Below are 26,889 nucleotides of genomic sequence, written 5' to 3'. Positions count from 1 at the left end.
CGACGAGGTCACTGTAGGTCTTGCCATGCGACATGTGTTCGGAATAAGCAAAACGCGAAGCCGCTGGCTTCCGCGCCTCGTCCCCGGCCTCGTTTGCAAAGAAAACCAAAGTCGGGCAAGGGCTGACACCACTCTGCAGTGGGCAAAGTATCGGTCATGGGCAAACGCCACCGACTGCGCCATTGTTAGCCGCGTCGCGTGACTGAGGGTGCGCGTCTGCAGCTAGAGCCGTCGTCATTATATCCTCTGAGGCAACCGGAGTCGCAGCGCAACAGGACCCTTGATGTCTTCAGATATCTCATCCGGCAGGCAAAAAAAACTGGGAGTTCAGTGTTTCGCTATCCCCGGGGGAGAGGCACGAAAAGCTGAAACAGTGGAGGTTACGAAAGACAATCAGGTTCAACGGCGTACGCGTTCCCATCTTGGCGGTCTTCTCGGAATGTTCGTTACAAAAATGCGCCATTGGCGGGCTAAGTAGAAGCGCGTTTCCCGGCGTCGTTGTTCTCGCTCGATCGATCGGTCAGCGCTCCCACAGACCGAGTGAGGTCACGGGTTAGTTGACAACGCCTGAGGGGTATTGATCCACGCGGAGAGCAGAACTCGTTTCCCACGGGAGGTGATGCTCGTGATTGCGCGTCTCAGCGGTCTCGCAATTCGTCCCGTTTCTGTATACGGGCCCGCGTTCTTCTCCGGCACGCGGAGCCCGTCAGGGGCAAGTCCCCCTACGCGAATTTTCTTGCCGGTATCAGCCATGTAGAGGCGGCTTTGAAACACACGTATCATTTTACCGGGGGCAGATGTCGGCACTCCGAGGCGCGTCGTTGGTCCTTCACTGCGTTTGGCGCAAGGCGCGCAGTCGCGAAACAGGGTAAAGCATCTAGCTCGCGCCTTCGCACGACGTGGGATGTGTGAAGCGCCTCCCTTGTGCACTCACTGCCTTTGCTCTGAAATCAGAAAGAGACGGAAGGCCTCGATCCAAAAGAAAGTTTCGCGAGTCAGGAGAGGCGCAAACGTTCGCATCCCCTCGTTGTTCCGTTCTCATGCAACAAAAATCGAAACGCCATCGCGTTATCCCATACGCCTCGACTAGCGGTCCGCACGTCGCTGCGAATGGTGGCACAGAACCGTACTTGCATGAAAGCGCGGTCGGGTGTCGTGCACGAGGGCGGTCCGCTGGTGACCCGGGGCCACACCCCACGTAACGCCTGGATGGGCTTCCGAACAACTGGCTGGAGAAATCCAATTCGGTGGTCTCAGCTGTCCAGCCAAATGTGTTCTTGTTAAATCGCGACACAACATAGGTATCGAGCGGTACAACTGACTTCACCAAAATAAGCATCAAGCATCATGTGTCAGCAAAAATGACAAGATTCCGATTCGTGGCCTACTTAATCCCACCAGAAATCAGTCGACCCTCAATACGTCGTCTATCTATTTTCATTAAATAGAAGCTCGTGTTCTTGACTATGCTATGTCCGCGGGTTTGAGGTGACGACGGCCTGTGTTTCGGCGTTTCGAAACTGGTCTAAAACAATTGCCTTTATCTCTGCGCACTTAAACCAGAAGCGCCAATGCGAGAATAACAAAAGAAAGCTGAGACTTTGTCGCCTCTTTAGGGTAGATGTCACTGCCCCCGTCTGCTGTGAAACGTTCGTATATCCGAGGGATCGACGTTCGATGGAGTAGCTCGTCTCATCATTGAAACAAATTCTGGAACTGAGAGTTCTGCTGACGCCTCTAGGATAAAGCTTTTCAGTGCTCATTGATTAGCTAGCTTCGCTGCCTGTGCGTCTTTGTCTTGCATGCATGTAAGACCGTCACCTTGGATATTTCTTGTCGTTCGCATCCGGCCGGACTACGCCCCCTCGCGTCATGGAAGGTTGTTTTGCTTCATCGTTTTATGTGGCACTCCTGTAGTCGCGTACCGTGCTGCTAAAGAATGCCAACAGTGCAACCACCTGCAAGCTACTCACCACCATGTCGGGGCAGTCCTTTCACCGATAGCTGCTTTTCCTGTCACCAACTCCGTCATGGTGAAGACAGCTCGTTTGGCATTTATGCAGCCGTCAACATACCATCGTCTTGACACGAAGGCTTAATGCCCAAGATTCCCACCTACGGTTGCACACAACAACTGCCTGGACCCCAATTGTTCGTAGAGGTGGGTATCGTGCTGAGGAGGAATGAGCCCCGCCGAGAACGAACCGTGGACACAATATCCTCTTCATCGCCCCGATCGTATAGCCGGTTGTCGCAGAAACCGTTCCAAGCATTTCGGATGCCCATGCATGAGGTGGCGCAGCTTGGATTCTCGGAAGCAATATCACGGGTGCAGCGGGCTATTCCCTCCTGCAAATGGTTGTCATGAACTACCATCAACAGGTTGTTTCTCGAATTATAGACGGTCGACTGTCGTCAACCGGCTGGTCCCCACTTGTTGTGCCGCGTCAAAGCGAACTGCGCGGCCAGGGGATCCAATGGGCCCTATGCGAATCCATGGGATTCACTGTGGCAATCACTGAGAACATAGGTGTCCCCGCATCTGAGTGCGCAACGAACAATTATATTCTCTATCCAATATATAACACTTCTAGCGTCAGCATGCGGACGGTGGAGAGTCAACCCACAATCATTTTATGCTGAGTCCCTCATCCGCATTTTTTCTTTTGTGTCAGCATTCTCAGCGTGCCAGCAAGGGGCAATTTGTTGGGCTGATTGAAGTCACGTAGATGCATGAGCGGTGCCGATCATGTGTCGGGGCATGACGGAGTGCGGCTCACGCCTCTGTTTTTCCTCTTGTGCCTCTGCGGGAGTCAATGCACGACACAAAGATGTTTCAGTGTTTGAGTGACTGTTTTCGATGGATTCATACACGAATCATATTCTAAACGTTTCACAAGTTGCAAGCAGGTTTCGGACGCCATAGACATCTACGGGAGGATAGTCTTTCACGTGACAAGCGAGCCGAGAGACTTCGGAAATGCACATGACGTAACAAGCACGTAAACACAGTGACCAGGCTACACCGGGATTAACTACATTTTCCTCAGCACCTACAGAACACCGGCTCACAGACGTTCATCGAAGCCTGTTTCCCGTACCGGTTTACGCTCACCGATACGGAAAATACGCACTTTCTTTGAGCCTGTCTCTGAATGGAGTAATCAAAAACTTGCCCCTCCGTGGGAAAGTCAATCTTTCTCTATTTGCACAGCTCTCCCGACAAAACGGCGTTCACGTGGACCTCGTTCTACCCAAGCCACTAAGCTGTGTAATCGTCAAAAACACAATTTAGCTGGCGCTAGGTTTCACAAAAAGATTAATTGTTTGGGTGAGTATACCATCTACGTGATGCATCGGTATCAGGGAAGAGTAATGTCTAGAAGTCAGGCACCTCGAAATGTTATGACCGTGTCCAGCTTCAATTTTTATCTGGTTAGCATTGCAATTCTCTAGAATTCCCTTGGGATAACTCTTTGCTTGGAAAATATTGCATGACCTACCAAGAAAGCCTTCGTCTTGTCCCTTGCAGTGAACCCAAATCTTTCCGAAGAGTGTTGGAAACAACGGAATGATATACTTCTCGAGTTCCTCAACGTGACGGCCATCCGACAGGAGGTAATAATACAGTGGATGGTCTTCACGCTGACTATACTACAGTCGATGTTCTTTTTTACACGTGTTGCCGGGTAGGGAAGCGCGCGGCGCTGAGCTTGTCGAGAGGCTTAAACGCCTCGTCAGAATACGCCCAGCGTTGTGAAGAAGACGTAATTGTGTTTCGACAACAAGGAGAGACGACGCTCGATGGGAACACTAATTGAACCTTCATCGGGCACAGCACTCTGCTGTGACTCTGCGTGAACGCGTGTTAAAGTTCGACGTGAATAAAGAAAACTGACGCCATGCGAAGCCGGCATCCGTGGCGTATTTGCGACGTACTCGTCTTCCATTGTGAATGTCGAGAACACACACGAATCACCATGCTAATACGGGACAGCTTTATCCGGCGTGTCACCATGCTTGACAGAACGCCGGAGAAGAATGGGGGGCGGTGGTGATTGAACCCACCGATAATGGGACTGCTCTATCACGCCTGCAGAGAGATGGCAGAAACAAATCCACTGTCTTCGGCACCAACAGATTTCGCAGGTCCTTATTGGCCTCTGTATTCCCATGAGACGGTACAATGCTACTCCCGTGTCTGTCAACCCCACCAGCCAGTGGAAAACACTGAGGAAGGCCTCTGTTGAGGTTCGGTTGTGCATTTAATTTGCAGCTAGAGGCGAGGAGGTCGCTTGTTTTTAACTGTTCCCATCTCCGACGTCTCCCCTTCCGCAGTCTCTATGGCGATGTTTTGGAGTCCCTAAATCTGCCTAGCCCCTAGAGCCCCAGCGAAGCAGACAAGGAACAACGTCATAAATTATGAGTCGCACACTACAGTGCAGACAGCGGAATCCTGACTCCAGTGGGTTCTACCGGTAGCGTGATTCCTGTCGCAAATCCTGTATCGTTTTAATCATCTCGTATGTACTCATCCCTTTTTTCGGAGTCCTGTGAGACGGTTCTGCCTCGTCTGCGAGTGTCTCGACCTCAAATTCCCGGTGATACAATTACATGCCCTTTCTGTGTGTCTGTATGTCAAAGACTCTACTCCTTCAACGGCCTGCTGAAAGCAGATGCTAGGTGAACAGTCAGTGCGACGCCGGTTCTGACGCAGTGAGAGCTGTACTTGTATTTCGTGGTGTCTAAGGTTCGACATCCGATCAGAGAGAAGCCCGTGATGGACAAACTTGGCACGTAAGCTGACACGCTTCTTGATCCCAGAGAGAGGACTGACAAGATTTGCATGACTATGCAGTAAGGCAGTAGCGCACATGCTGTTCGTAACCGTTTGTTACGTCTGGTAGCGCGGGTATGCTTTCCGAGATTGATAAGAATGTGATCTCTGCGCGAAGTGATCGAAGAGAGCCTGTCGGCTCAATTAGCAGAGAGTTACTACGAGCAGTATCGGCTGCGAAGCATGCATGATGGCAGGCATCTCCCATGATTGTCCAATGCCACAGAACGAGGTAACCCGGGGCGAGTATAACGTTCATCCTCCGTCGTCAATAGTGGAAGCGATTCTGACTCTTCAGTGACAAGACATGTACCTTACGGCGGACCCACTTAAGCAAGTGAGGCATTGCCAACCCGATAGCAACAGATGATACGCCGTTCGGACCGGTCTCTGGGACTGCGGCTTTGACAGCTTCCAGATTGTCCTTGCCAGGGACGAAGTAGATAGCGTGTACGGATGAGATACGGCGTTAGCAAGATAGTTCCGAAATTCTGAGAGAAGTGACGGTTGCTGTTGTGTGACGGCGAAGGAGCAATTATGGCGTGTAGCCTTTCATTTGCCTTTAAGCATTGCACCTTTTCATCTATGTCGTGGCTTAGTCGAATTTTCTAGCATATTATGGGGTGTTGAAAAAAAATCTATTGAGACCTGTGGGTTCGTTATATGTTTATGTCCTCCCTTATTACTCCGGGATTACTCTCTGAGATTCGAGTTTGGAATGATCAAATGTTCATTCGTCAGCAATTCACGACATGAAATGTAGTACGGGGATGGGCGACGATGTATATAGTATGATGTTGTTCATTCTAGGTAGTGCCATTGAACAAAGGGCGTACACCTTTTATGGAAGATTCGCTCCTGTCGTTTACCTTAATATCGGATCATTTCCGGGCGAATGCCAAACCAGCATTCGTGGTCCCGGCGACTTCCTAGTTGAACACAGGCGTGGCTTCCACCACTACGTCATCCGAGACGACAAAAAAGACATTCTTGTTATTTATCAAGGCGCTACCTGAATTATGCGCTGTCGCAACAGAACCTATCCCACGTCACGGGTTCTCCCACCGTTGACGCCAAGCCTCAGCTGTAGAATTCTTTCCGGCAATCAGTGCAGGGCACGAACCACGTGTGTCTCTGGATGTTGTAGTTGATGATATGTCTCGCAATTTTTCTGTTGCCATCCCCCACGCCTTCCCTCAGCCAATAGACGCCAACGCAAAGAGCGGACAGAGGGGGACGCCTCTCGGGACAAGCGCTAGCGGCCTGACGCACCTGACGGCCTTTTAGACTGAGACGTAGAATTTCCCATTTTTTAATTGTGATTTTGTAGTGGTGTGCGGGGTATCCAACTCTGCGCCTCCTTTAGATAATCGAGGGACGCACACCAGCAACATAAATTTGGGCTCGTAGGTCTCCGGCTTAAGCGGCGAAGTCATCAGTTGTATGTTTTCCAATGGTAGCACGTCTTCTCTCGCAAATCTCGCACGGTATCACTTTGTGACTATCCATTGGTCCTGTCTGCGGTTTGCTGTAACCATGTGCTACTGCGTCTGCTCTCAATTTGACCCTGGATCGCTGTAGTGTACACGTTTCTCACATATCAGGGTATGGAGAGAAGACTAGCCCTTGGCCGACGGGAACTTGTGCAACCGCACGCTGTGACTGGGCCCTTGCCTCTGACGCAGTGCTCCTCGTGATCTGTGTAGTTCGACATCCAATCCGAAAACCAGGTGCTTATGGACGAATTAGGCACTGAAGCCGACTCGTGTTCATGCGCCGATAACCATAATGGCAGGATGCCGAGTGATTCGGGCGGAGCTGCACAATTCGCAGTGGCTGTGGTTGGCGAAAAAAACTGCCTCAGCTCCGCTGTTTTAGCTTCATATGACACTTTCTTGCCATCAAGTGCTGGAAGGAATCCAGCCGTCTGAATCAAAGAGCAGCGTCGCACGGACTTTAGCCTACAGACAAGAACCAGATCGTCTATCACTTTTGAGGGCAGACAAAGAGAAGTTCTTGCAGACAGATGCTACATCATATAGCGAGCAATTTTAGTTTATGTCACAATGACGGTTATAATCTTGGAGATCTGTTCGTTTTACTTGTTGCCGCTCACTCTCCATCTATGTTATAAAGGAACCGCTCCACGTCATCCAGTAGCGCCTCGCGAGCCTGACAAGCACGTGAAAGGCATCAGCCACGGGTCCGACTACTGGCCTACACACGTACAGTCCTTCCAACGATGCGCTAGCCGCTGGCAAGGGCGTCTACATCTGAGGGGCCAGCTAAAATCGGCTGAGTGACAACGGAACTTCACCGATTATATTGTTAACACAAAAGCTGATTACTTTGCACGGCCCCGCAACGTAGTTCTGCACCGCTGGAATTCTGCAGCACGCCATCATGTGCCTGGCTTCTACTATATTATCTGTTCAAAAGAGGTGCGCCTTTAGACGCCGCTTTAGGATCTTCAAGTCTGCCTCGAATATGGCAGCTTTATCATCGTATAAACGTTCCACTGGTTGTGGAGGGAAGCAGTCCATGTTCTACAAGTATGCAGATCTTTGTGCTTGGATCAACGTAGCCGATCAGCGGTCTCAGACAAGGAATCATGAACACTGGGCTTCCATGCGCGTCAGAGAAGCTGAGGCACGATCGATCGACTCCCCAAGAGCTGTGCGAAATTGGTCTCGCTGCTTATAACATGTGACCTGTCGTAAACAGATGGTGTATAAATTGGAGTCTTCCTACGAGCCGATGTTGCTTCGTCGCCATGTCACCTGTAACATTAGAGGCGTGAGTTGTCAACGTGCAGACAAGTAGAACTGTACGCGGGAGCCCCACGGAGTCTTGGCGGGGACGGTCAGTCCCTGATGAAATCAACAAGAGTCCCTGAAAAGATGTTCACGATTATACCCCTTTTCACATAATATTCAGTCCGGGGGACTGGGATGTGGTTAGGACTACTTTTATTCGAGGGTTCAAACTCAGCGGCGGCCTGGAATCTGAACTGCAGGCTTACCTCGCCCGATGATAGAAATATTAGTGATTATGCAGTCATCATTTGAGGTCCAGCAAAATGCTGTCTGCGGGGCTAAGCAGCTGTACATGGTGCCCTCGACAAACTCGCATGAATGATGTTCCTTCGTCATTTGACAAGCAATTTATCGCGTCTGCCGAAATGCCTTGACAGTTTGCTTCGTTCGCGATACCTCCGACAAGCAATGCTAGATGAAGACTATTGCCAGCTCCAGCACTGTTCTGCTGGGTGACAATGCTTGATCTTCTTGGAGCACGAGCCTGCGTAAATGGGACACAACGAGCAAGGCGTGGGGATCGGTGTCGTTTCTGCTCTCCAGCGAGGCACATCCATGCGATGCCTGACGAAAAGAGTCTCTGTCCCCATCATCGTCCCTCGTTGCTGCTTCCACTGGAATGTGAAAACAAGGTGCCTCGGCAGTATGTACGGATAGAAGGCAACTAAGAAAGACTATATACGTAGACTATCAGGAGAGACGAACCCATGAAGTGTGGGAAGACGTGATGGCTTTGTTTCCCCAAAACGCTCACATACGACTCACCGTTGTGGCTTCTTCCACGTCACTGTCATCGTCGACCTCATCAACATTCTGGCTACCGGCGGATACTGATCCCGAAGGGGACTGGCTGAAAGAAGTGAAATGTGTCAGGGAAACAAAGGTAATTGTCGAACGCATAGCGAGTGAGCTGCAAGAAGGCAAATGTATCAGGAAGAAGAAAGGTGATTCTCGAAAGGGTACCGAGTAGTTTGTTGAGTCGCCGCAGTGGAATGAAGTGCTATGTACGATTTTATTTGCGTCTTGTCTGTGTAAAATATTGATTGGTACGTTCAGGTTGGCGAATGGGTGCTACTCAGGCACCAGGAGAATCTGAAAGGTAAATCGCCATTGGAGCGGTGACAGAACAAAGATTTGGATTTTCTAAGGGAAGAAATAAAATACATTGCGTTCGGAACCTGGCGAATGCGTGGGGTTTCCTTAGGTGAACCGCTTGGCGGATGTAGTACGCGACAAGAACTGACGTACTCGCTTGGCAAGAGAACGCTGAGGACACTGAGGAACTCGGCTGTACAAGACGTCGGACAGGCTGTTGGCAATGCCACGTCGTATGTGCTTTTGCTGTTCCTTTCACTGTATCTCTCCAAAGCGTCACCCAAATAACATAGAATATCACTTGTGAGAATGGCTTCTTTCAAATCCCGGAGCAGCGTCGGGCCAGCACTCCAGTATATTGCGACCTCCTCACTAATGTTATCCTCGTCCCGTAGGTCCTTTTCCAACGGGTACTGATGAGGAGTCGCCCATTTCCGCAAGAACCAACTCAGCATCTGGGTACTTGGTGGCAGCTGGCAGCAGACTACATTTTCATCGCCGTCCAGGAAGGTATCGGGTTGTGGTAGCTCTACAGAGGCACCCGTACAGCTGTGTTCCGTTGAAGGACGACTTTCATCAGATGCCTGCAGGGGCCTTCTTAGTGGTTTTCTTGTGAAAGGTTTCGATGTCGGCGATTTTTCAGACGTCGCGCCATCGCCTTGAGATTGTCGATATCTTGCGCCACTTATTTTCCGAGGTTGTTGGCTGGGAGCTTCCTTCGCTCTCCTCACATTTTCTATCCGCAGGAGGATGTCCCGAGGAAAGCAAAGCGATATTTGTCGCCGTTCAGCTGTCGTCCATAGAGGAAGAGCGCGACTACGAGACATAGTGAGTTTACGGAGCTTTTCATCGCCCCAAGGCGCGTTCAGACACGACATTAGCACGGATGGTCCCGTTTGCTGTCTATGATCTTGCATTTAAACTGCACGACTTTTCGAGAATGGAGAGGTGCAAACAAAGATCCAAAACTTGAATGACAACTAACAAGTTGGGGAGAGCTTACCAGTAGACAATATACGTTTGAATGCTTCCGCTACGATGGCTGCGTATTTCGACCATCCGGGGAACTTTCGCATCAACACAAGACCACGACGTCCACGACTGGATTTTTCAACTTGTGGCCGCCTGATGGACGAGCTCTGACGACCCTCCATGTTGTGTGGCGTGACGGACGGAGAGGTTCTGCTTGCGAATCGTTCTTCGCTCTTTTTTGCCGTAGTTGCCTTCCCTGGTGACGCTTCTCCGGTGTCTGAACAAGACACCAGTACTTCCGAGGGCATCGCTTCTGTCCCCTCGCCAGCGTGAAGACGTCCTTCCACCATCGCTGCCCTATCTACGTGCGGGAGCACGAAATCCGCTTTAGCAAAGCAAGCCCCTGAGCTTTCATAGCGGTTGTTGCCCTCATCGAAGTCGTCGGACCGTAGCGATTCATCTCTGTCATGAGCCTTCGAGTGAACCTCTACTTTGCCGTCGAACAGGAACGCTAGCAAAACTGTGCAGATATCTCCACAGAGGAAAATGGTCGTCGACGCAGAGAAGGTAACCACTTTCTCAAGGAGATCCATTAACTCCGTTATTCGGTTCACGGCAACTACTGAATCGGTATCCCAGAAATCATCACAGTAGAATGTCATGATGGTTACCATTCGCTTTTTCCGATTTGCTAGCGAATCTGGCGCCGATCGTTTGTGTGCGAAGATTCGGCGCCTAATGGAGTCTACAGTATAGTCAGCCAGCGAGTTGAACGAGTAGCACCGCTTTAACTTATCTTTTGTCTCTGTATAGTTCTCCACTATTGCCTGTCGCATGCCCTCTAGCTCCAGGCCAAAGAACACGCAGAGGTTCTGCAGAAAGCGGCGGATGTAGGGTCCCAGTATTCGCTTAGCTGGCACTAATGACTGCCAGGTGGTGATGGACGACGGCAAGTCCATATCACTTGAGGGGAAGTAGTCGAGGACAATCGTGTCAACTCCTAGTACATGAAACAACAAAGAGATGTGTTTTTCTCCGTGGTATTCTTTTCGAGGCTTCCAGTCTCCTGACAGTGCAGTGATACTGCCATCCCTCTCTGCGTCAACAGCCTCTTTCTCGACTTTGTCAATTTGCTTCTCGTAAATGAATGACAGAGCTAGATATACGAATCGTGACCAGTGATTGATGAAGTACACCACTGTCTCCGGGGCCGTCTCTGCCACCTGCGGTCCTCTCACTGAATCCCATTCCTCTGGAAGTTTTTCATCAATGAAGTCCCAAATATCCTCCTCGGAAGTTAGGCATCGAAAGGTCGCTTCATTCTCTTCACATATTAGGGTGAGCACCTCAAAAGAAATGTCCTCAATTGCTAGGACATTCGGCGCTGTTGCGCTATCGAGAACAACAAGCAGCTGTTGTGTCGATTGTCTGATGATGTATTCGACGACTTGGAAGGATTTTCGGACTTGCGCGAGAATTCTGTCTCTCTCGTCGCCATCGGAAACCTTAACCTTCTGCGGAATCATCGAGCCTCCTAATAGAAGAGCCGCGTTTTGGCCTAAGAAGGTCACAAGCTTGGCGTCAAAGGAGACACGTCATTGGAGGTAGTGTAGACGACTGACATAAAAGCCAACCTATTTTCTCTGTTGCCGACCCATGTCAGCAGACATTGTGCTAAGGTGCGAAGACGACAATCAAAATAGTATGATCTCACAGTGATGCATCCGATTTTCTTTTCACCATGTACAAGACACCGGGGGGGCGAGGCATGCTCCGCCAAAACCATGGCCAAGGAAACCATATGACCTCCCTACAACGGTATACGTTCTTTTGAATGAAGTGGTGTCTTACACAGGGAACTGAATGGGCAAAGTGTTTCAAGCTCATCGTGTTGATGTGTTGCTCTATCTACAGCCCGAGTCATTGCCGAGTGTAGACTGATGTGCCGCTCAGAGCAGGACAAAAGACTTCAGTAAAAAATGAGTCGTGTGAGTGATTGGCGTAGCAATAATGCTTCGCCCCGGATACGTTTGAATGTTCACTCACTGCAGACCATGGAAAATCTACAAGTCAAATCAAGGCCGAGATGGAACACTTCCAGGAAGCGGCTAGTTGAAGGTAAGGTTACTCTACATGCGCAGTGGTCTGCGGTATTGCTCACCTGGTGTTGCATGATCGAGGTCAGCTTTCAAGCAGAGATCGACAAGGAGTTTCATTGTGGAAGCCTCCATTTTTTCCAGCTTTGGTTCTACCGTGTTGGGTGTTGCATGGTCCAGTACGGGGCCTGTGTTGTCGAGCATCTCCGTGAAATTGTGCAGCAACACATGATTGGCGTGGCTCAAGACCGCGTCCAGTTCCCAGTCTTCCAGATGTTGGCGGAATGTTTTTGCAAGGACTTCTGCTGCTACTTCCTGCCAGTCCGGGATACTGATTGTCTGCGAACGCCCGCATCGCGAGGCGTGCAGCCCTTCTTTGTAAGACAAATGCGGCTGCTGTGATGTCAAACGATATGTTGTAATGTTATCAGTCGGCTTCGACGACGGCACCATTTGCTGGGAGCCTAGGCGTTCAGGACTATGTGTCGCAAGGACAACGGATTCGTCCCGTAGCTTGTGTCCTGAGGAGTAGCTCAGCTATCAGTAGAAATGTATCAATCAACGGTGAAGTATATACACTTCACAATGCCCTTTCTGATTATCGGATCACTGTACCATTGGTGCTCGGTCTACACTCCATTACTAAAATGACGTGCAATTACATTGCGTGAGCGTTGTAGCAGTACCATAAGACACACTGGAAAAACGTTATACGTATTCGAGCATTTATTGACGAATCATATCGAACGAGATGCCAGGCCGTCTCAGAATTACTATCAAAGACAAGCCGTTCATCGGCACCGGCAATTGTTTACTGTCAAAACCAGGTGGGGAGACCAGGGCAGCTTCTCATGACAGGCAGACACTGTTTCGCCGTCTAGTCAGTAAGGGAAGTGACTCCACCACACAGCTCCTGAGTCACTACATTATTGAAACGCGCTCTGTGAGCGTTTCAAAAAATGATCTACAAACAAACTGTCCTACCCGGTGGAAGCCACTGTGGCATCATGGTGGGCTGGCCAGCCCGGTCCCGAGCGTCCGCGATGGCGCTACAGCAAGCTGGAACTAGTGAGGTAAAAATGGATTCCATCAGGGAGGCTGGACCTGTAGAGTACCGCGCTCTGAATTCCTGAGCAGTGCTGCTGAGAATCTGAAGGCGTAGGGCGAAGCGTCTCTTTTCTTCTAAGTGAATGCTGTCGAGCATGAATATCTCCTCGAAGAGGACTGCAAGTGACAGTGACTCCTCAGTCCCTGGATGAGCAATTTTAGGCGCGTGGTGCGGCGATGCAGAATGAGGATGTCCAGCATTTTCGGCTTCTTTCAACGTGAGAGCTTCTTTGAAGGCTCGTAAGTCCTCACGAATCTTCAAGAAGTCTTTGACAATTGCTTCTGCACCGTCTACGCGGTACAGCGAGTTGATATGCTCGAACTTGTATGTTCGGATATTTGCCCGTTCCACACCTGAACAGCGGACGTCGTGGACAAGGAAGCTGAGGAGCACAACTTTGTGAAACGCAGAATCTGAGTGGTGGTGTCGACAGTAGTGAGTTAAACTGCGGCTGCCTTGTGGAAGAGCATGTTATTTTCGGTTTATATCCAAGAAACTGCGGTACCACATACTTTACACTTTTGAGGAAAGCAAAGATGCCGGCCCGAGTGGACGAAGAACGAGCCTGCCAACCACCCGGCGAATTTCAGGAGGAATAACAGTGAATGGTCCAGCTAAGATCATTCATTGCCTTCTTACTGCCAGCTTTGTACGGAGAGCGACGACTGAGTCCCCGTTTCGCATCGCCGGTTCGTAGAGATTTGCTGTGTGACTGTCTTTTACAGCATTGCTTACACAGGCCTGACGTGTCGCCATACGGTAAATTGTCCACAAGGACTATGAGAATCTCCTTGATGTACTGTCCGATCACACGTCGACGTAGCCGTTGTTCCAAGTCGTGGACAGAAGGCGCACTATCATCGATGCCCTCTACGACTGCCCACATGGGCACGAGAATGGGGTTTTGTCTCTCCCCTGGGGGTGTAAGCGTCAGCCTCCACGTCCCATGGTATACCCCTTGGCTGGTCGCCCGAAAGGAAAACTGAATGCGTTCTGAGTTACCAGGAAGAATGATTCCTTTGAACGTTCTGCAAAACAGGCGGCCTGCACGTTCGGCTTCAAAAGAAAATACCACAGAAATCTCGTTGATAATCCAAATTACAGGACTCAATGACGCGCAGCTTCAGAAGAGACTTGGAAACAACTGTGGGAGCTCCGACCTTGATAAAAAATGCACACACCCTACCATCAAGAGACTCGCTTATTTCTTTCTGTCGAAACACCAGAAAATGCGCCATGCATGTTCATCATTATTCATCATTATCGTTGTTGCGTCTTCAGTTAGTTGCCTTGGTGACCGGAATGCACTTGACATAAACAAAAAATTTCATTCCCGTTACCAGCATTACTTTCGAAAAAAATGATCGTCACTATTTGCATGGGAAGCTGCATGACACCTCACCCCACTACTGACCAGTTTTTACGTAAATCTGCTGCGTGCTGCCCTGCTGAGTTTTCGTGGAGGTTGCGCTGGAGAGGATTCAGACAGCTCACTCACCTGCTGTATCCGCTGGCAGAAAAAGGATGCCCTCGTCATTACTAATGAAGAGATCATTGGAAGTGTCACACGCTGTTTTCTCAGGGGTCCACAAGAAAGTAAATGCCACCGTGCCAGTGTTGCGAAGCTCCAATGAAGCCGAAGCCACCTGATTTACCAGGACTGAGAATGACAGCCGGGCTGGGATTAACGTAAACGCTGCACCTGAAAAGAAGGCAATGGACAGAGAAGTCGAAGAGCTCTAACCTGGTGGTGCCCTACCATTCTAGTCACCATTACCGAGCCCCCTGCCCCCCGGATTGAAAGCATGAGACTCATGCTGCATGCAGCAATGGCGTCTGCATACAGACACATGCCGACATACAGTTATACGCAAGGCATGCGCACATATACATACGTCTACGCAAGTCTACAGAGATGAGCATATACACGCTACAGACGCACTCACCCACCTAGATTCATAAATGAACTCAGGTCGTCGACTTTGTCTATGGCTTAAGAACAGTAGGCTGTCAACTGGCGTGCGCCACCTTCAGGTGAGGCACCCAGGCGTTCTGGTCATACCGCTTTTTTCAGGAAGCGTGACAGACACGGGAGAGTCGAGTCTTTCTTCAATTTCGGAGGCCGCTGATGACGCAGCCTGTGAAACGGGTCGGGTGAGCATCACCTGCTGGCCGGTTTGAAGGTGTTTCTGCCCTGCAGACGTGAGAATAACAAGTAGATTTTCAGTTAATGTTGCACACCGTTGTGGCCGTTTCGGCCGCTTGTAGTTATTTTATCTAACGCTACAATTGTTGTAAAGTAGGTGCGTACGCATGTTTATTTGAATCTAAGCGTGGTTTGTGCGGGTGCATCGAGTACCGCAGGATGCTACGCTGCCTTGCGAAAAGTGTATTTTCGGGGATGGTACTAATACGTATCGTACCAGTTATAGCCAAGTGGTCATAATGGGTGGCAACAGCGCCTTTCGCGGTCTGCTTGTCACTAGCCCATTTCCCTTGTCTACGTACGCGCAGCGTATCCTGGTGGCTCCTTGCTTCATTTTGTGAGCAACTCTTCTCGGAATTCACTTTTGTCTGAGGAAAGGCGAAATCAATGCGACCGACGGTCCTAGTGCTGCAGCCGCCCAGGGTCTCCAACAAGAGAACTATGTGTGAAACTGTTGTGTGGACATAATTAAACGGACTTGCTTAAATATTCATGTAGCCGGCACGCGAAGTATGGTTCGGACACCCACGTGAGACTCTCCTGCAGGAATCGTAGGGTTTAGAGTGAAGTTCATATGTAGTACACGTGTTTCACCGTTATGCATTTACATTGATTTGTTTTTCTTCTATATGTGCCTAAGGCTCCAGGGCAGCTGTGCGGCACGGACAGCGGAACACAATTCATTGGTACATCACATGACTAGAATTCGAATTGGGACGTGAATTGCTTTTGCCACCAGGTTGCACCTGATATTAAGGGGAACATTGAAAAGGGGTGGGCGCATTTCTGGGCAGATCGGAACTGGAGCTTACCGAGAACTCTGCGGAACTGGAGTCAGCGTCCTTGTCCGGTAGCAACCGGGGGTGCGGAACAACAATTTCTGGTTCCCGTTTCCTGCGTCGGATTCTCACGAACAACCCGGCATTTGGGTTTCCTATCGGACATACAGTTTCTCCACAGTCCCTTAAAGAAAGGCACCACTTCACTGGCTCATTGTCGGTCGACGATGCTGTCATCGCGGCGTCGGTCACCACCTGCCACAGCACACATTGATACTGTGAGACGACTCGAACATATTCGACGCGCCATCCGCTAGGCGGTGCGCGGAATAATCAGGTTCGAATTTCCGTTTGGATTAATCATGAATACGCGGTGATAATGCTGTCTACCTCTTCCCTCAATCCGATGCAATGCAGTGCAGTGCAGTGATTCGAGTGACATTCCAGAGCGATTTCGGCCCTTCGCAAACACCTACCGTCCGCCTAATGTTTCCGAAGAGGATTTCCAGTTTAATGACATGACCCTGTGGTTTGTTTCTTTTGAGCAAAACGGTTGATCCTCTGATGTCTGATGATGACAACGTGGTCTTAACCGGGAATTTGTCACTTGATGTAGACAAATTCAGAGATCTTGCACTCCATCTTCCCCACACTGCTTACCTCATTGTTTATTCTGTAGTTTGATGACTGTGTAAGCAGCGTATCCTCAATTGGCCGGGAAAGCCGCGCTGCGACGGTTTGTTGTAACCTTTCCCAGTAAAGTTGAATGCTGCTGTGGGCCACCAATGCCCGACTGTCTCTTTCCAGCTCCCATGAGCGACGGCGTGATGCAGATTTCTGTGGTCTTTTCTCCCATTCCTCTTTCTCTCTTTTCTTTGTGTCTACTGTTTCCACGTTTGAAGTGCCCATGTAGACACAATGGGGTAGTTGCTTATCAGCGTTGCTGGAGTCGCAAGTAAGTTGATCCCGACTATACCGGCAAAGATTGGAAGAGACCCCATGTTGTCCGACGTGTATCAAGTCGGTTGAAACTGTGCCAGGGCGTTCTTCCTGAGATTGGCTGCCCCTTCCAGCTTCCGCCGTCTGCACTAAAGCAAAACTACGGGTTGCTGCCTGGACTACACTGGCGATACTTATGGTTCCATTAGCCTCATCTTCGTCTTTGCGCACACGCCGTCGCACGAAAATAACGGTGCCAGTATGAGGGCCGTCGCCGCCCGACACCCTCCGTTGCTGACCAGGAAGGCCGGCGGGCGCCAGATTCGGATCTACTAGCGGAAAGCTGTTTGTGGGGCGCTTCGACATTCTCCGTCAGTTGAAAAGAGGAAGAAAACTCATGTAGTCACTGACGAGACATGGGCTGAAAATAGTCGTTGCTTGAAGACATGCAACCGTACGGAACTTAAGACAGACAAGGAACACTTTTAGTCGACTCTTACTATTGATCGCAAATAACAGGTACTAAAGGTAATATCATGATTGATGACCATTGACACTAAGGACTACCTTGCGAAATATATTAGTTGCATCAGGTGACTCGGTTATACGCGGAGCAAAGAAGTTGAATTGTAAGCCACATGACTGTGGCCAGAGATTATTCCAAGTCTCTTTCAACTGGATGTAGTGCGTGAAGTACCACGATCTCGGACCCCGATTTAGCATAAGCATAGATCCACCTTAAAATTGCGAACGACAGATGAACGAAAATCAGCTACTCCAGAAACTGCAGAAAGGGCACTGAATTTCTCCGGCTATTTGGGCATACCTTTGGGAAGGATCTGAGGACGCTTGCACAGCAGCACCTCTCATGATCGAAAAGAACCCTTGCCCAAACTATGATTCACGAGGTTTGGGAATGAATACGTTGTACTACCATAGAATACTGCATATTCAGAACACGTGTAAGTTACTCGTGTGCCGGGCAAATTCCGGCCGGTGTCTTCGATTAATCTTTCGCTTCAGTAGTCATCAAATTCTAACACGGTCGCGTGGAACAAGGATGACTAGGGTTGCCTTTGAAATCAAATCATACCCGCAGATTATCGTCCAACACTGTGCACTGTGAATAAACCACTCGATACTCCCTTGTTGCCTGTAGCAGGTACCTACTTTGCACAAACGTCTATGCATGCGAAAGGACAGTTGGCTTTTCCCGATCTCCCAAATGTAGATGCACAGTCTACAATATTTTAATTCCCACAACCCATTTAGCGCCCTTTCCCACGACTGTCATGGTGTGACTCCGCTGAAGGCGTACGACCGGTTGTTGAGCCATCGTATCGGCAATAGCGTTTGCGCAGATGCGAAGATTTCTGTTACACTTATTGATATCAGAAGCAGAAGTTATTGGGGCAGACTTCAGACGCTGTCTCTTTTCTTCTGTCAAACATTTGTGCTGCAGACGCTATCAGATTTTCGGACGCTCGCCCGCTGAATGTCATGCGTACACGTTTGCGTCCACCAGCTTTACAGATTAGTAGCAGACGACAGGAACTACAGATACAATTGCATCAAATCAACCTTGACAGCTGAATATGTAGTATTGCAATACTACTATGTACGTTTCCCCACAGATCATTTCCCCTACCTCACTGATCCCCCTCCCGCCTTGCGTCCGTTTTATTTTTCGCACAACCAGATTTGATTTAGCCACTCTTTATCTTCAGTTCATACGTTGGCCTTGACCCACGCTGAACCGCCAAATACTTGTTGAAATTGAATGCTTTCGCGACAAAGTTGAAAAAAACCCATCAGGTGCACTGTTCCGTGGAGGTTTGATGCCTCATGTTCATTCCCGCGACGTCGACAACGTCTATTCATGCACCATCAAACGTTCATAAGCTTCTAATTCTCTAGTACTGTAATTACGTCGCAATGAGCGCCATATTTCCATGCATCATCCTTCTATACATCTTCGCAGATCGTACAAAACACTTCACGGAACCCAGGATAGACAGAATCCCTCCTTTTACACCACAGAACATTCTGCAGAACAGGGTGACATGCACCGAAAGACAAACCACATCTGCATGTCCTTTGGTGCAGCCGCTTGCGTACATCAGGAAATTGGTGGGTAGGAAGGGGACTCATTTGCGCCGTCGTGCGTGTTTTTGATCCGGCGAACCTACCATTCAGGGGACTCGCCCTTGACTTTCCGACTTTTTCCCTTCGTGTGGGACATGCCGAAAGCCACCCGTGACGATGGCTGGTGAAACGCAGTCGATACTTGCGAATGATTAATGCGGCTGAAATGCATTACAAAGAAGAAGCGTGCAGTTTTGGTTACGTTTAAAATCATACAGCGCTTTATGTGGTGCGCCACATACTCCTTAATGCTTCCTCAAAAAAAAGTGCATACGAGGACATTTTGGCAGGCATCAACGCGTCAGTTCAGTCTGGATCCCCCAGAACTTTGCCTTTCAGCCGCTACCGTGGTAATCGAATAATTTGAAATTCTTTCACCGTGTCCACCGATCATTGTGTACGAGATATTTGTGCACATAACACATATGTTGGTGCGTAGGAATGGAGCACTTTGTCTACGGTGCAATAGATATTCCTACATATACTTATATAGAGCTGTCTACTGCCACGAATATCGACTTTCACCAAAGACGAGTTCCCTTCATGCATATACACATTGGATCTACAATAAGTGCCCTATAGCAGTGGTCATTCCGATGACACGCGTAATGGCGTCGGCCATGCCGCGGGAGTTCTATGGGAGGCGCACCACAACGAGGGAATTAAGGAGAACTACGGCAGAAGGGTGACCCAGAAACCGGTACCCAGACTTGGATTAAGTCCTCGTCAGGTCTACCCACAACAGTAAAAGCACCTCACACATCGCAGACACTTCCAGACATGACCGGACGGGTAGGCCTCTGAAACGCCGCAAAAATGATTCACTGTAGAGCAGCGACGCTTGAGGGCTGAAACTGCTTAACGCATGCATTTACGTAACAGAAGAAGAGGAAAAAACCATGTTCACCACGACAACGTACAACTCAGTCAATGATCACACAGCTAAATCTCTCTCTCTATATATAGTGCTTCTATGCATACTTGCAAATCGACACATCGATGGATAAGCCAAGAAAAAATCCTCGTTCACGTGGACATTTCAAACGTGTGACATTACAGTGACGTTCGACAGGAGCGTTGTGAACTCTAGGGGTTACTATATTCAGTAAGTTTCCTTAATATCGGCAAAACAGTTCTTCTCCATTCCTGCTGGAAAGATCCCATCCGGTGGCTCTCTGAGAATCGCCGCATTTCGAACAGGTTATGACCTCCAGTGACGTGCAGCGGACTTGCGCATCTTGGCGCTGGGCTCGCACGTTCTGGACAAGCGTCAGAGTGCCCCTGTGATTGGCAAGCGCTTTGTTCATCGGTGTGACATGGAGAACTCGCTTCGCATTTTGGATCGTCTGCTTGCAGAGGCGGAGCATTGCTTTCGCTGAAATCGCATTTTTGGGTTGCTTTAGAGCCGCGAGCATGCGCGCAGGCAGAAAAGCTCGTGGGCAAGAAAGTCAGCTGTTGCCAGGACTCGACAGCTTCATCAAACGCCAGCGGGAAACGCCGAAGAAGCTGCTGCAGCCTGATAGGAAAAAATATCATACACATCTACGTGCATATCCGATTCCGTACTGGGAACCACATGCAGATACAACGAGACCACACTGTTTGAAGTGAGGCCGGAAAGGCCCTGCTACTGAACACCCCAGATTTCATAAAATTTGGGCACTGTCTTTCAGGAAGAAAAATTTGTAATGCGGAGATAGAAACGGTGGGTCAGACGGATCTGCCGGGATCCTCTTGTTGCGCTAGTTCTGAGGCACGCTCCTATTTACATGCGATACAATCAAACACGCACAGGGTCTATGGAACGAAGGACTTACTTCGCACACAAACCCTCGGCGGACACGAACAAAAGAGCATCTTGACCGTCCTGTACGAGCTGCAGACGCAGATATTACCAATCGGGAAACCAAAAATGTTTACATGATCGTTCGGAAGATGCAGTGCTGTTTGGTTGCAAAGCCCAGTCGCAGTTGCACGGCTCGGCCACAGACACCTTGCGTACACATAGAACGGCAAGAGCCATTTTGCTGGAAACGAACGCACGGGCAGAAATAGATTCACAGACCGTTCCCTGGACCATCTCCGTTTTCTGACACTGAGTGGACAGTTTCAATGATTGAGTGATTATTACTTTAGATGCGGTCATTTTGATATGTCGCTTTGTGGGAAGGACAGCATCGTGTACGACGGATACGATGACACATGAGATTCAAAAAGAACAGACGAATTCAAGAAACGTTGCTTGGAACGCTATAGCTGAAGTGTCTGCAAACCCTTTACATGGAAGACGTGCGTCTTCACTACCCTTAATGCAGTTAACACGGCCAAGAAAAGAACGGCATAAACTCGGATCCTGTAAGCAAACGCACTCAAGATCGAAACCAGTCGGTGAATATAATCGTTCGAAACGCGTATGAGTATTCGTCTTACCTCATGAATTGCAGGGAACTCGTACGCGCAAACAGGCACTCCTGCGCCTTTGAGGTCGACGACTTTCATCGGCAAGTCGATGCCACTGCTCGACGTGTGAACACAAACGCCAACGTCCACAGCCGCAAGAAGCCTGGGAAAGTAAACAATCGAGAAACCGTCGAGTAAATGTGGAGAAACGGGCACATACTCTATGGGTCTAATGGCCTCTTCTAGTTTCTATTCTTACTCTCTTCCCTTCCCAGGTATCACTACACCTGAATTAGCAAATAAGACCGAACCCACAAAACAGTACGAAACAAAGCCCTCGGCAGTAGTTGGAAAAAAGCATCGGCATGTTCTGTGGAACGTCTGGCGTGTAAAAACATCATCACTGCAGTTGAGGATCAGGCCTTGGCACCACGGCAACCCGTGGCACTTCAAGGCCTCTTAGAGAATTGTGGGCAGAAACAACCGCGAGGACGACCAAAGGTCAGAGTCCACCTTGGTTTGAGCTTTGCCTAGTATTTGAATGACCACAGTAACCCAAGAACTGCTGGAACATTCAAGATATGGAATACGTTTCACGCCACAGTAAATTGGACTCCAATATTGTACCTGCCTGCTAAAGACCACCAGCAGGAACATTCTCCGTGCAAGAAACTCACTTGTAGTAGTCGTCGAGAGTCGCGAAAAGAGTTCGAATGGCAATGTGCCGGAATTGACATTGTCGGGCTCTCTGTAGCCACTGATTCTTCTTCGGACCTCGCCCGCTAATAAGCACCAGCAAAGAAGGGAGGAGCGCCTCCGGAGTCGTGTTGCAATCGCGCGCATAGGGGCGTCTGCAGCTGTCGAGCTGCGACTTCTCCAGGCTGCGTACTTCCCATTCTCTCTCGCTATCATAGCGCCGCAGCGCATGCAGAAAAAGATCCATATCTTCGTCGCCGGTCCAACTTGTTGCCGTCAGCAAGACTGCCGGCCGTTCTCGGCGAATCTCGACGGAAACCTGGCAACACTCGCAGGTCCGCGAACCACCTTGTACCGGAGTCTCGCTGGAGGGGTTGACCGCCGGCTCCTCTGATCGAGAACCGCAAACGAGACGCTAAAAACGAGAGAAGACACACACAAGAAAACGAATGTAGCTAGTCATCGGTATACGAAATCAGTGCCGACGTCAAACGAAGTGCGGTACCCCAAGGTGAACTTGAACAAACAGATGCCCACGTGGAACTTCATGAAGCGGAAAAAGAAAAAAGAGACAGGTACCGAGCATGTTCTATGACAACCACTGCTAAAGAGATTCACACACAAGAATCTATATCTTTGCCTCTTGAGAGGCCAGAAAAAACGGCTAAGATACTCACGTACACGCATCTATATCTCTGTCACTTGAGACACTAATACAAACCCCGATACAGCGATTCATACACAAATATATGCATATATATATTTCACACTACAAATAACCCCAGGAAATGCTGAAGAGATCCACATATGTATTTATGTCTCTCATTGACAGAACACCACACTAGACTCCACCGGCTGCCCGTGGAGCTTAGAGCGCCGGCGACAGCCTGCTATATTCCCTTCGAGCACAGCCGGCACCCCATCGCTTTTTTGGTACAGGGAGGTAGACACCTTGGAAGCACTTGCACATACCGCACGCGAGACAAGAGTTGTTTCAACTAACTCCAAAGATTCCTTCTCCCTCGCATTCGCTTTGTCGTTTGACGTGCCGCAGTTTTTGCGGCAGATCTGCGCTGGGAATGTCCACTGGCGCAGCAAGTGAGTCCGCGGGGAGTGAGGCTGCTGTCCGAGATGTTCCGTATTTCTCTGATCCGCAGGAACCCCTGGGAAGAGACGCGACACCCTTCCGGTTTGGGGGATGGCGCCGGTGCCTTCACCGTCACAGTCTTCGACAAAGGCCGCGAATCTCTGGGAGTCCGGATCAGAACTCAACCCCTCAGAGGTTTCACAATCACCTTCAGAGTGGTCTGCCAAACGTGTTGCCGCATCGTGAATAGATCGTAGGACTTGCTTGCCGCTGACTTCATGTTTCCGCTCTCCGTCCTGGCACCGTGCTCGACCACAGAGGGGCTTGGAAGCGTCGCCTGGACGTCGGCTCGCGCTCTCAAAATCGCTAGGGAGGCGCATGTACTTGACGGCAATTTGATGTCGCTCTCCCAGATCGATGGGTCTGATTTGGGCATTCGGATGGTCGTACAAGACAGCGGCCCTCAGACCCCACTTTTGTTTGAGCGTTTCCTGCATCGCTTTGGAGACACACAGCGCGGCCGCAGCGAGGCGGCCCCCCCAGCCCTCTGCATGCGCCGCGAGCGTCTTCGCAAAAGCGTGGAGCGGCGACATTTTGGCGGAGGAGCCTTCCTCTTTTTTTCTCTCAGGAAACATCAAGGTGAAACCAAAGTTGTGCCAGTCCAGCAGCATCTTGGCGCCCATCAGGCGGCTGGTCACCCCGCAAACGAGCACCGTTGGGAGGGCCGGCGGAGCCTGAACGAGGACGAGGGGGCGCTGCCGCAGAAGCGCGGAAGACTGAGTTCCGCTGCCAGGTCTCGACGCCGCGCCGTCTCCAGAGCGGCGTCCGAGGCGCCTCAGCAGGCAGAGCAGGAGACAGGAGAGCGCCGCTGTCTGCTGGAGCAGCTTGAAAAAGAGAAAAACAAACACGAACGGGCCTGGGAAGAAGCGGCGGAGACGGTCGAGTGCGAAAACCGGAAGCGAGTGGATCTGGAGGAACGGCAGACGCGAGAGACTCGGAGGTACCGGCGTGGAAGTGTACGCAATCACATGAATGATCGGAGGCGGGCTTATACTCGAAGCCAACGCCTGAGCGTGGTAAATCATCCGAGGACTCCGAGCCAGGTCTCCCAACACGACAATCACCACATGGACGACAGAGGGAAACCGGGAGCCCACTGTAGGCGAGGAATCACAAGAAGAAGACCCTGAATGAGAAGCAGAATTTGAGAGAGGACAAGAATGCAAAGGGGAAGAGGAGAGAGAGGTAGAAAGAAAACCTAACGTAGAAGATGAGAGAGATGTAGAAGAAAGTAAAGGAGAAGGAGCGAACGAACTGAAAGACGGTGAATCGGCATTAGGATGTGAATTGGGAATGACCATTAGATCGTCGGAAGGGGACGCCGCTCCTTCGTTTGAGGACCCTTTGCGATGAAAGAGTTCCTTCCACATGTCCTCTGCATCTCGGAGGCGATTCGATCTAGTGCGCCAGCCGGAAAGCAGAACTTGAAAAACTGCGAGGACGACGAAGAGGAAGCTGAGGAGAGCGAGAACCACGACGGCCATTCCCCCCCACCAAGCAGCGTGTTGAACACACAGAGAGGAGGACTGAAGAAAAGCCCAAACTGCTCGCGAATCAGACGCCATAGCTGCTCACAGGTGAGGCAGCGCATGCAAACTCGCCTTGAGCACACCGCTCGTCGTATAACAGAAATGCATCACAATTTCAGAAAGGCCATGGAGGACGGACTCATCAAGAGGCTCTGCCTGTTTTCCGTACAAACTGTTGCTTGGTAAAAAAGCTGCCTGGGATTCGTGCTACCTCAGTCAGGACATTTCCTTCTTCCGTGTCTCTGCAGCGTTCCCCAGTTTGTTGAGAACCGCACTCTTCTGAAGAGTGCTTCCCATTCGCTACGTCCCTCTGTCTTTGAGGAATTCGCTTCTGATGAGCAAATCCGACGAGAAAGACGAGACAAGACCGCACTAGCGACAGGAGAAACTGAAAGAACGCGGACGTCCTACGGTTGACTATGGAGTAAGACACTCATGACTGTCTTTGGAGATCCAGCAGGACCTGTGCCGTCGGATTCTCTCTGCAGGGAAAGTTACAGATACGCCGTGCGTTGCTGTGGAAATACAGCTGAAATGTTCCATTGAAACCGAAACGAGACCTCTTGCTTCGGTCTCCACGTTTCAGAGCAGGACAGAGGGCGTTAATATGCGGACGCTGCTTCAGATAAGAAGTTAATAGAGTGCGGAGTAAGACAGAAAGGAAGGTAGTTCACGAAGAATACTATAGAACAAACCCATTACAATGTAGTGGACAACGACGCATGCCAGAAAAAATATGAACGATGCTCATCGCACCACGCGCTCCTGTCCGAGCCAGCCGCCGTGGCATAGAACCCCCGAAAAAAACGGAGACAAAGGAAAGGGGCGCAAACACAGGAGCAAGTAAAGATGTGTTTGATGGAAAGAAAAATACGCAATTGAAACACTTGTGGATGCGCTGAACGAACTCCGGGATTCCGACAGAGGAAGACGACACCTGCAGGTGACTCTGCACGTTTCGGGGTGAAGAGGGAGGTTTGTCGGAAAGGTCGTCGGCTAGAGTAGAATCACTCTTAGTCTGCCTGCAGTGATGGTCTGCCGAATTAGGAAAGAAGCTTTTCGGGTGAAAAGCGAGAAAATCCACCAGGTGAGGAGGGCGCGTCTACGAGGCAGAGAAGGCACGGAACGCGACGCTCCACGTTTCGTCTGTTAGAAGCAGGCCAGAAGCGGGCTAGAGCACCGTTCCCTAGTCAAAAAAAGCAGACTATAGCTTCAGCATAACCAGAAAGTAGTAGTAAGCGCCAAAAGGCGTGAGCTCGTGGCACGGTAAGCATCTTTTCGAGGATTTCAAACGGCACACACATTACGGCGTGGCTGCACATGCGATCTGCATGCGCTCAGCAGCTTTAGACCAAACACAGGAAACACGACGGATGTGAGGGTCAATCCGCGCCGCAGAATCTCATTTGGACGCGTTTCTGGAGTTCCTTTTCTCCAGATGAAATACCGACCGAAAGCTCTGTGGTTCAAAGGAAAGGAGACGCCCATGCTCCCTGAAATACCTACCAAAAAGTGACGACTTCTCTGGATGACGCAGTGGGGCAAACTCCGCAAGCGAGACATAACATCGGGAGACGCCCACCGCTTGTCTGAGTTTCATTCCCATGGCTTTTTTCTTGTCTCCGATTCCCCGAAGAAGAGACTTCTCGAAACGCGTCCAGATTCTGGCTACAACTTCGTTTCCGCTGTGAGTTCCCGCCTCAGATGGTGGGTTTGTTCCGCCGCTTTTTCCCGCGAACACTTCACTTTTCTCGTGGAGCTTCAGAGCCTCCTGTTTCACTGCTTGGCATTTCTGCGCCATGCTAAGTGCAGCAAGTATAACCGTATCCGGCACATTCACCTTCAGGGGCAGGCCCGCGTAAAACAAAGTTGCTTACGAAGCGCGGTGGTGGAAAGCCTGGCTCGAAAGGGCCTGCAACTGCAGAAATGCCTACGCGGTCTAAGGGAACAGAACGTGGCCTTACATTCCGTAATTTGTTCCAGACTATTAGTTCAAGAAATGTGTCTACGGAATACATGCTTCCTACCACGTCTGTCGCGCCGTTGGTACGGGTCTTCCCACCTTTTGGCTAAACACTTCAATCAACGCAGTGCTTTTTGAGCAGCGGACCCGAGGTCGGCGTA

General features: G+C 50.1%; 4 protein-coding genes across 4 annotated transcripts; all 4 read right to left on the bottom strand.

The window, feature by feature from the left end:
• Positions 1 to 9,728: 9,728 nt before the first annotated feature.
• On the bottom strand, positions 9,729 to 11,246 carry TGME49_230605 (hypothetical protein; the record flags this gene model as incomplete). Its single annotated transcript, XM_018780265.1, has 1 exon — positions 9,729 to 11,246. The coding sequence occupies one exon, from the start codon at positions 11,244 to 11,246 to the stop codon at positions 9,729 to 9,731; it is 1,518 nt and encodes a 505-aa protein (XP_018636877.1).
• Positions 11,247 to 11,849: 603 nt separating this feature from the next.
• On the bottom strand, positions 11,850 to 13,810 carry TGME49_230602 (hypothetical protein; the record flags this gene model as incomplete). Its single annotated transcript, XM_018780264.1, has 3 exons — positions 11,850 to 12,337; positions 12,801 to 13,277; positions 13,660 to 13,810. The coding sequence occupies 3 exons, from the start codon at positions 13,808 to 13,810 to the stop codon at positions 11,850 to 11,852; spliced, it is 1,116 nt and encodes a 371-aa protein (XP_018636878.1).
• Positions 13,811 to 14,414: 604 nt separating this feature from the next.
• On the bottom strand, positions 14,415 to 15,086 carry TGME49_230598 (hypothetical protein; the record flags this gene model as incomplete). Its single annotated transcript, XM_018780263.1, has 2 exons — positions 14,415 to 14,626; positions 14,987 to 15,086. 2 exons carry the CDS (start codon positions 15,084 to 15,086, stop codon positions 14,415 to 14,417), a joined length of 312 nt encoding a protein of 103 aa, XP_018636879.1.
• A 4,564-nt stretch (positions 15,087 to 19,650) lies between these two features.
• Positions 19,651 to 24,801, bottom strand: TGME49_230590 (chitobiosyldiphosphodolichol beta-mannosyltransferase; the record flags this gene model as incomplete). The annotated part of the gene is made up of 5 exons (XM_018780262.1): positions 19,651 to 20,509; positions 20,811 to 20,869; positions 21,424 to 21,556; positions 22,071 to 22,504; positions 23,062 to 24,801. 5 exons carry the CDS (start codon positions 24,799 to 24,801, stop codon positions 20,080 to 20,082), a joined length of 2,796 nt encoding a protein of 931 aa, XP_018636880.1. The 3' UTR covers positions 19,651 to 20,079.
• Positions 24,802 to 26,889: the final 2,088 nt, after the last annotated feature.

This window comes from Toxoplasma gondii, chromosome VIII (assembly GCF_000006565.2).
Source record: "Toxoplasma gondii ME49 chromosome VIII, whole genome shotgun sequence".
NCBI lineage: Eukaryota > Apicomplexa > Conoidasida > Eucoccidiorida > Sarcocystidae > Toxoplasma > Toxoplasma gondii.
Note: the sequence above shows the minus strand (reverse complement) of the source record. Positions and strands in the feature narration are given on the sequence as shown.